The following is a 9,802-nucleotide window of genomic DNA, read 5'->3' on the forward strand; positions in this document are numbered from 1 at the left end:
GAGACAGAAGCGCGCAAAGGGGAGCGTGTGTGTGTGTGCGTGTGTGTGTGCGTGTGTGTGTGTGCGCGCGCGCACATCTGTGCGGGGGGGGCGGGGGCTGGTTTGTGTGTATTTGTGCACACGCCTTTGGGGTCATTTCCACCCCAAACTTTCCCCTTCCTCTCCAGCTCAGGGGCCACGAACAAGGTGCTTCCCCCTGTGCTCCAGCATCTGGATGACGGGTGTCCGTCTGTGCCTAAGCCCCCACTCTGCAGCCCAGGCCCCTTCTGGACCCTGCAGCCCCTCCCTGCCCCCCCTCCCCACAGCTGGAAAAGGTCCAGGAGGGAGGGGGGCCCTAAAACAAAAAGCCAGAGGCGTCCTGCAGGATCCTCCGCAATCGCCCCGCCCCGCGTCAGGGGCTCCGGCCCAGGCGGCCTCAGCGGGCGGGCTCAGGGCGGGCGCCGCCCCAGCGCCGGACGGAGGCACGAGGACGCCCCCGCTCGGGGCGTGGGGAGGAAGCTCCAGGTGCCGCAGGTTCCGCAGCGCGGCCGGACCCGCCCCGGGGGGATTCGCGGTTTGGGCTGGGAAAGAAGCGGAAGATTCGCGGTTCCCCAGAAATCTCCCGGCGCCCCCCGGGGGCTCCCGCTTCCCCGACAGGAGGCGCCCGAGGCAGCCTCGGCCTCTGATCCCCGGCACTAAGGGAAGGGCTTTGCTCTGAAAAGCGCCGCCGCGAGCGGGAAAGGGAAACAAACAGGGGCTTTTACCCCTTCTCAGCGGGGCTGAAGAAGGCGCTTCAAGGGGGGCCTTTAAGGAGGGGGGAGGGGAAATGTCCAAAGGAACAGAAACGGCATCAAACCCGCCGCGGGGCCGGAGGGGTCTGAGCATGAGCGCGGGTCTCCCGGCCCCCCCCCTCACGGAAGCGGGGTGGGGTGGGGGAAGGGGGGACTGAGCTCTCGTTTGTAATTATGCAAATGATCTAACCCAGAACATCCACATGCAGTTTTCCTGCTGAGCCGCAGGGCATGCTGGGAGTCCCCTGGGGCGCAGGCGCGGCTTCCTGGGTCCCAGGTTTATTTAGTCCTTTCTGGGCTGGGAGGGAGGGAAAGGCAGGAGGGTGTCTGTGCGCAGGCGCGGCCTGGGACCGCCCCCTTCCTTAAGGCTCCTCCCCTTCCGCGCCAGTTCTGGCCGGTGCTGTGGCAGAGCCTGAGAATCTGGTGCCAGCTCCGAGGGTGGGGGCGCGGGCAGGAGCGGGCGCAGTGACTGTGAGTGCGGGGAGTGACTGAGCCGCGGGACTGCGCTTGGGCGGGCGTGTACCTGAGGCTCTCGGGGGCCTGAGCCCTGAGAGATTCCCCTGCATGGGCTGAGGAGGGGGAGGGGCGAGCTCGGGCATCCCTGTGGCTGGGGGGGGGGAGGGGGAGGGAATGCCGAGTGTTTATTGCGGACCCCAACTGACCCCTCCCCCACGGAGCCCCCGCTATTGCGGGGTCCCTTCGCCGGTCGCCACCCTTTGCACACATTGGGGAGGGGGGCGGGTTCTGTAGCTTTGCACCGTTTGTTTGCCTCAGTTTCCTCCAGTGCAAAAAGGGGATGAGAGCGGCCCCTCCCCCGTGAGAGTACGGGGCCCGGGATGCAGGAAGCGCTCCCCACATGCAGCAATCAGGGGGAACTTTCCCTAGTCCTTGTGTTTTTCTGCAGGACAGCGGGGGTGGAGGAGGCTCCCTGACAGGAGGGGGAGGGGGGCTGGGGCTCCCATCCAGCTCTGCTCCTTGCCCTGTTTCCCTCCTGGTGGTCTCGGGATATCTGTCGTCATTTCTGGGGCCTTTGGCAGGAGGGTTCCCATGTTACAGATGGAGAAACTGAGGCAGGCAGGGACCAAGGGGTGGCCAGGGTCTCACTCTCCTTCCAGGGATCAGGTGAAGGCCTTGTGGTCTTGACCCCATGGGGCTCAGGCTCCCAGGGCTACCCCTCCCCGCAGGGCAGGAGACCTTAGTGTCCGGTGCTGGGGGTCCTGGGAAGGTCTCCTTGCTCCCACAGGTGACCCCTCTCGGCCTGCTCCTGGGGTGCAGCCTCTCCCGGCTCTCTCTGCCCTGAGAGCTCCTCCTCTCATTCTGGACAGGTCCACATCCAGCCTGGGCAGAGAAGCCTCAGACCCCGGCCTCCCTCTCTGGGCTCCCTCTCCCTCCCCAGCCCGGCTGGCAGAGGATCCAAGCCCGGAACCAGAGTCATGGCCGCCGGCAGCCGGAGCCCCCCGTCCCAGGTGAGTGCGGTCCCTGCCCGGAGCTGAGCAGCCTCGGCCCAGCCGGAGTCCAGGAAGCTTCCTCCTGTCGGAGGGAGGGGTCCCTGGCAGCAGGGCAGGAATCACCCTCCTGGCACTGCCCATTTCCTGCCCGCTCAGGCCACCCAGCGGCTCCCAGGGCTCTCTGAGTCCTTCTCCTTTGCCAGGTCTTAGATCAATTCAATAAAGTTTAGAAATTCGCTCCTCTGAACCACTGAGGAGGCAGAAGAAAGATAAAAGAAAAAAATAGTATTGTTCAATAAGCAATGATGAAGAGGCAGATTTCAGAAAGAATTAAAAACCAAATTGATGCAAATTGAAACAAGCAGAGCCAAGAAAAGATTGTATACAGAATCTGCAACACACTCAATGATCAATTATGATCAATTAGGAATGACTCAGATTTTTCAGGAGCACAAGGATCTAAGGCAATTATAAAAGACTCTCTGCCCTCAAGGAGCTCCCAGGGGAGGAAACATCTGTTGGGTCTCATAGCCAGTTATAAAGAAGTTTTAGCTAAGATCAAGTTAGTACCCAGATACAAAAGGGTACATTTGCTTGTTTCTTTTAAATTATTTTCAGTTACATGTCATGAAAATTTGTAGCATTCATCTTTATCAGATTTTGAGTTGTAAATTTTTCTCCATTCCCTTCTTTTCTTCCTAAAATGGTAGACAATGTGGTTTAGGTATATATGTGCTATCATTTAAAACATACTTCCCTATTAATCAGAGTTGTGAAAAGTGAAACATCAGAAGAGGAGAAAAAAAGAATAAAGTAACTAAAAGATAAGTTCTTCAATCACTTTCAGAGTCCATCATTTATTTAGTGTATGTATTATTTAAATTAATAATTTAGAGTATAAAAAACTCCTTATTGAGTCTTTTATAATTGCCTTAGATCCTTGTGCTCCTAAAAAGAGCTGAGTCATTCATAATTGATCATTGAATCTGTTGCAGATTCTGTATACAATCTTTTCTTGGCTCTGCTCGTTTCAATTTGCATCAATTTAGTTTTTAGTTCTTTCTGAAATCTGCCTCTTCATCATTTCCTATTGCACAATACTATTTCATTATATTCACATACCACAACTTTTTCAGCCATTTCCCACTTGATGGGAATTCCCTCAATTTCCACAATATTGCCTACAGGAAAAGAACTGTTATGAATATTTTTACACATGTAAGCCCTTTCTCTCTTTTTATGATCTCTTTGGAATAATACAGACTTAGTGGTGCTGTTGTTAGATCTAAAGATTTGCACAGTTTACTGCCCTTTTTTCATAGTTCAGAGCTCCTCTCCACAAAGCTTGATGATCCCTTCACAATTCCTCGTCAGTGCACTAGTGTCCCAGTATTCTCACATTCTTTCCAGCATTGATCATTTTTTGTCTTATTAATTAATCTGATAGATGTGAAGTGATACTTCCGAGTTATCTTTATTTGCATTTCCATAATCAAAAGTGATTTAGAGCATTTCGTTTTCCTCATCTAAACAGTATTCGTTTTCTTTGATCATTTCTCAATTGAGGAATGCTTTTTATGCTTATACATTTGACTCAATTCTCTATATATTTGGGAAATGTAGCCTTCATCAGAGGTACTTGGAGTGAAGCTCATTGCCCATCTTTCTGCTTTCCTTGTAAAGTACATTTTTACCAAAACAAGAAAATGTGAATTTAGAGTTAAAGTGTTAAGTCTTTAGCATAGCTATTCATGTCAGAGCAAGAGAACACAGGAAGAAAGAAACAAGGGCTCAATTACTCAGATACTTTGGCAACATTTGCTAAGTCCTTTGTGCCTTCTTAGACAGTAACAGGACTGGAAGTGAATGCTCTGAGTTTTCCCAGAGTGATTGGGGAATGAGATATAGTGCAGGAAGTCTAGTATATTGATAAAAGAATAGCTGCATGGCATCAAATAAAGTCAGTGATGTTTTCTCCAAAATTCACTTAGGAAAACTCTTAGTACTAGATGTGTAAACATCTGGGTCACTGGATCTGAGGGACATGATTGTACTTCCCAGAGTTAAAGAAGGAAAGAGATTGGCATTGGGTGGCAAAGAATACTGAGCAGGAGGCAGTCCCAGAATAAGGATTGGGCAGATTCTAAGGTCTCCTCAGCCAGGATAGCCTGACCTCCGGATGGGCTCTAGAGGGCTGAGTGAAGCAGGAATCAGGGCAAGAATGTGGTATCAAAGGGCCCTTCTTGTTCCTTGGAGGCCGGCCACTTACAAGCCAGGTTAGCCGCCTGACCTGCCTGACCTCTCTGACCTTCTGGCTGAAACCTACCTGGGGAGTGCAAGCACAGATTTCTAGGAGACAGTTAGTGTCTCAATTAGTCATCTCTCACAGAACACATTCCGTTAACAAGCTCACCTTAGGAGAAGAGATAAAGCTTCATCACTTGTCTAATACCAACTACTTGAGGCCAGATTCTTTTTAAAATTCTTTTCCTGCTTCCTTCTAGTTGAGATTTCATTTTAGACTCATTAAATTTGCTGGAGAATTTCTTTGTTCTCTCCTTGGTGATCACTGCTAATGGTTTCTTCCCCAGAATACATAGTATTTCCCATGTTCTCACAAACTCTTCATAGAATTTTAAAAAATATATAATCATTTAAGACCCTTCTTGTGGGGAGGGATGTCTCATCATCTTCTATCTTCCACCTTCACAGATTCTATAGAATTCATATGTTCTCCCTAATTCCATTGGGAGAAGCATTTTATAGTAAGGCATTTTTAAAACTTTTATTATCCAACATGACTCTCATTTCAAACGGAAAATACTTTTCTCAGTATTCCACTGGGCTCTTAATACCTGGTTCTAAGTGTGGACTCTAACACTCCTAAAGCTTATAGGAGTTTTAGCCAATCGCATCTCTGCTTCAGTTTTCTCCTCTTAAGTTGATGAGGGTTGGAGTAGATGAATTCTGAAGGATCTTTCAGCTCTAAATCAAGTGACTTTTGATGGTTTAGGAATTGGTGACATTCAAGGATATTTTCATGGACTTCACTGAGGAAGAGTGGGGGCTCTTGGACGCTTCTCAGAAGGAGCTGTACAAGGAGGTCATGCTGGAGAGTATCCAGAACCTGCTGTCTCTGGGTAAGGACCATTTCCTCTTTTTTCTTGGTGTTCATCATCAGTTCAAAATGAGCACAAACAGCACAGAAGTGATCCACACTGTCTTGTATCCCAGGAATTGGATCGAGTGTTCAGTCATCTGAGGGCACCAAGTCTCCATCTATTTTGGTCTCGGCTGCAGCCTTTTTGAGTTACATAATTTAGCTCAGTTAGGTATCTGACTTTACTGCCACATTTGTTAGGTAAACTCCCTGAAAATGTGCTAAAAAGAATGGGAAAGGGTTAAAGGGTTCTGGTAAGATGGCACAATAGCAAAGGAAATACTTAGCTCCCTAAGAATGTCCCCTAAAAAAAAAAATAAATGCCTCACAATTCATTTTGAACAGCAAAAGTGACTAAAATTCCAGAAGTTGTCAGGACCTTAACAGCATCGGAGGAAGGACCTCCTCTCCCTAGGTAGAGATTTGACCCAAATGAAGTGCTATGCTTTTCTAGGCAGAATCTGCAAAGTTAGCCAAGAGCAAGCCCTGTGGGCAGCTGGATTGACCTGTAGTCTCAGCCTGCAAAGTGAAGAGCAGAGTCAGGTAATTGAAAGAAAAGAACAATGGGCCCTGTTCTAAAGAAAACTTCTCATGTGAAGTCTCAGATACTCAAAGGGACAGGAATAGGTAGTTTCTGATGAAGAGATTAAAACTATTTACAGCCATATGAGAAAATATTCTAACATTATTAATTAGGGAAATGCAAATCAAAAACACCAGTTTGATATCATGTTGGGGACACTAATATATTGTTGCTGAAATTATTCAATGATCCACTCTATTTGGAGGACAATCTGGAATTATGACGAAAGAGTTATGAAACTGTATATACTTTTTTACTATGAAATGCACAATAAGGTCTGTTTGCCAATTAGGGAAAAAAGAAGCAAATTTATATATTTTAAAAGATTGATAGCAGCTCTCTTTTGGGTGACAAAAGAGGTAGAGACTGTGGGGATGCCATCAAGTCATGAATGGCTAAAGAGGAATGGAATATGACCTAAGATAATGATTTTTAGCTTCAGCAATGGTTGATGATGATGTGTTGAGGACTTTATGAAACAGTTCAGCCCATCTCTTTCATTATCACTACTCATTGTAGCTCTGTCAACACTGGGCAGCTTAGATAGGTCTTTGGTCCATAAATAGTCTTCAGGGCATCATAAAACAGCTTTGCATTATTACATTCAATATAAAAATGAACTTTATCTGCCTTTATTGGGCCAAAAAACCAACATGTCTGTAACCTTTGTTTATACTTTTGGGAGAGTTACGTACTGCCTCCCTAGAAATGGATGATTTAAATTCCTTGTAATTTTGGGAATCTGGTAGAGTTCTCATTTTTCATTTAATACCTTCAGTATTTCCCCATTATTTTCATCAAACTCGTTTGCATGTTTACTCCTTATATACTCTACAATTTTCAATTGTGTTTTGGCTCAATTTTCCCTCTAAAATAGCAAAAAACTATTCCAGCATAAAGAAGACCCTAATTTGGCATGTGATAGTTATCTTAGCTGTGGACCCCTGCCTTTGCTTTTTAAAAATTATTATTATCATTTATTTATTTATTTTTTTTTTTTGCTGAGACATTTGGGGTTAAGTGACTTTCCCAGGGTCACAAAGCTAGGAAGTGTTAAGCGTCTTAGGCTAGATTTGAACTCAGGTGTTCCTGATTTCAGAGCTAGTGCTCTAGCCATTGCACCACCTAGCTGCCTCCAATTTGTCTTTTCATAAAAATTAATTGGGGTATTAAAAGGCAGCGGTTGCACTGAGTACACCTATGAAGTTTGGTATATTTTGTTTGGTGACAAGCTGCAATGACTCTTATGTAATATTGCTATTTCTGTTTATTTATGTGTGTATGTCTTTTTGTGTATATGTTTGTCTTTTTCAGAAACTGGATTCAAAGTAAATGAGAGGAGTAAAAGCCTGGGAATTTTGGTGGAAGAACATGACCTGCAAAGGTTCATGGATGGTCCCTGTGACTTCAATTTGAAGGAATTGCATGACTTTATTTTCAAAGTACATAGATATGCAAAGAGTGATTATGAATTGTATGAAATTGGAAAGAGATTCAGATGGACTTCTATCACAAATCATTGCAAGAAAATGATCTCAGGAAGTGATTACCTTCAAGGTAGTGAATACAAGAAATGCTTCACTAAAGAGGTGGAGCCATTGCTTCCAGGTAATCAATGGGATATCACTGTGAAGTGCAGTTCAGACCTCAGTGGCCATCAGAAAAATGATACTGAAGAAATGCTTTCCATAAGTGATAAAAGTGAGAAGGCTGTCAGGCAGAGCTCTAATCTCCTTACTCGTCAACAAATGCCTATTAGAAAAGAACTTGATGAAAATAATGTATGTGAAGGAACCTCATCCTATCACTCATCTCTTCCTTACCACCCTGGAATGAAACGTCCTGGATATGATCAATGTGGGAAAGCCTTTAGTTGGAAGCCAGCTCTTGGTAGCCCTCAGAAGGCTAATAAAGGAGAGGTGTCTCATAAATGTGCTGAATGTGGGAGAGCTTTCTATTACAGATCATTTCTGATTGACCATCAAAGAATCCACAGTAGAGAGAAGCCTTATTTATGTCTTCTGTGTGGAAAGCCTTCCATATGCAATCAATGTGGAAAAACTTTTACAGATCTCTCTAGTCTAGCAAAGCATAAAAAAACCCACACTGGAGAGAAGGCTTATGAATGTCATCAATGTGGAAAGGCTTTCACACAGAGTGCCCATCTTGCTGAGCATCAGAGAATCCACACAGGAGAGAAACCTTTTAAATGTAATCAGTGTGGAAAGGCTTTCACACAGAGTTCCAGTCTTGCTTTACATCAGAGAATCCACACAGGAGAGAAACCTTTTAAATGTAATCAGTGTGGAAAGGCTTTCACACAGAGTTCCAGTCTTGCTTTACATCAGAGAATCCACACTGGAGAGAAACCTTTTAAATGTAATCAGTGTGAAAAGGCTTTTAGTTGTAACTCAAATCTTGCTAGACATCAGAGAATCCACACTGGAGAAAAACGGTTTAAATGTAATCAATGTGGAAAGGCTTTCAGATTCTCGTCCAGTCTTGTTACACATCAGAGAAAGCACACTGGAGAGAAACCTTTTAAATGTAATCAGTGTGGAAAGGATTTCGCACAGAGTGCCCATCTTGGTTTACATCAGAGAATCCACACTGGAGAGAAACATTTTAAATGTAATCAGTGTGGAAAGTCTTTCAGATTCTCCTCCATTCTTGCTGAACATCAGCGAATCCATACTGGAGAGAAACCTTTTAAATGTAATCAGTGTGGAAAGGATTTCACACAGAGTTCCAATCTTGCTTTACATCAGAGAATCCACACAGGAGAGAAACCTTTTAAATGTAATCAGTGTGGAAAGGCTTTTAGTTGCAACTCAAGTCTTACTATACATCTGAAAATCCACACTGGAGAGAAACCTTTTAAATGTAATCAATGTGGAAAGACTTTTAGACGCAGCTCCCATCTTGCTACACATCAGAGAATCCACACTGGAGAGAAACCTTTCAAATGTAATCAGTGTGGAAAAGCTTTCACACAGAGTTCCAATCTTGCTTTACATCAGAGAATCCACACTGGAGAGAAACCTTTCAAATGTAATCAGTGTGGAAAAGCTTTCACACAGAGTTCCAATCTTTCTACCCATCAGAGGATCCATGTTGGAGAGAAACTTTTAAAAATGTAATCAATGTGGCAAGAGTCTTAGATGCAGCTCCCATCTTGCCAGACATAAGAAATCCACAATGAAGTGAAACTTTTTTTTTTCTCCTATTTTGGGTAGGAGAGGATAGCAGAGGGAACTATATTAACCGTAGGATTGTCCTGCCCCTGATCCTCTAATGTAAAATAATAAGGAAGGCAACTGAGAAAGTTTTGAAAAATGTTTTCTTGAATTCATTACTACTCAAAAAAGAAATTCAAGCTTTGTAAGTTTATTTCTTGACATAATTTTCTGCTTTGCGTAAATTCAAAATGTTCATTTGATTTCATTTGTATGCATTTCAAAATTAAAAAAGAAATCAGATATTGATGGTTTCCTGTTGTCATTGTTCCCAGTGTTGAAGACTTCATTATAAGAAATCATAAATTATTTTCACAACATTCTTTATCTTTTCAATCTATATCTTAAATCAAGAATTCTCCTAGCTACACTTGTTGATTATACTTAACACTTTACTTTAAAAAACAAATATTTTCTATAGGAAAAAATTCTTGTACCTCTCTCACCTACCTGGAATGGAGAATGATGAAAAAAACCAGATCTTCCCATTATAAATGTTAATAATCCAGTAGTGCCTAATCCCAAAATATATTTGTGTCAAATACATTCTTAAGCATTTCCCATTTAGAAGATGTCATAAATTGTATCCATTCTAATCTGTCATC

General features: G+C 44.3%; 1 protein-coding gene across 2 annotated transcripts; it reads left to right on the top strand.

Moving 5' to 3' along the window:
* Positions 1 to 899: 899 nt before the first annotated feature.
* Positions 900 to 9,440, top strand: LOC116423053 (zinc finger protein 2 homolog). 2 transcript variants are annotated; one of them, XM_031964037.1, is made up of 4 exons: positions 900 to 1,241; positions 2,096 to 2,236; positions 5,232 to 5,358; positions 7,276 to 9,440. In XM_031964037.1, the coding sequence occupies exons 2-4, from the start codon at positions 2,204 to 2,206 to the stop codon at positions 9,099 to 9,101; spliced, it is 1,986 nt and encodes a 661-aa protein (XP_031819897.1). In that variant the 5' UTR covers positions 900 to 1,241; positions 2,096 to 2,203; the 3' UTR covers positions 9,102 to 9,440. The 2 variants fall into 2 exon arrangements, with proteins under 2 accessions (XP_031819897.1, XP_031819896.1); XM_031964036.1 differs by lacking the exon at positions 900 to 1,241 and having other exon boundaries at positions 1,384 to 2,236.
* Positions 9,441 to 9,802: the final 362 nt, after the last annotated feature.

This window comes from Sarcophilus harrisii, chromosome 3 (assembly GCF_902635505.1).
Source record: "Sarcophilus harrisii chromosome 3, mSarHar1.11, whole genome shotgun sequence".
Classification (NCBI taxonomy): domain Eukaryota; kingdom Metazoa; phylum Chordata; class Mammalia; order Dasyuromorphia; family Dasyuridae; genus Sarcophilus; species Sarcophilus harrisii.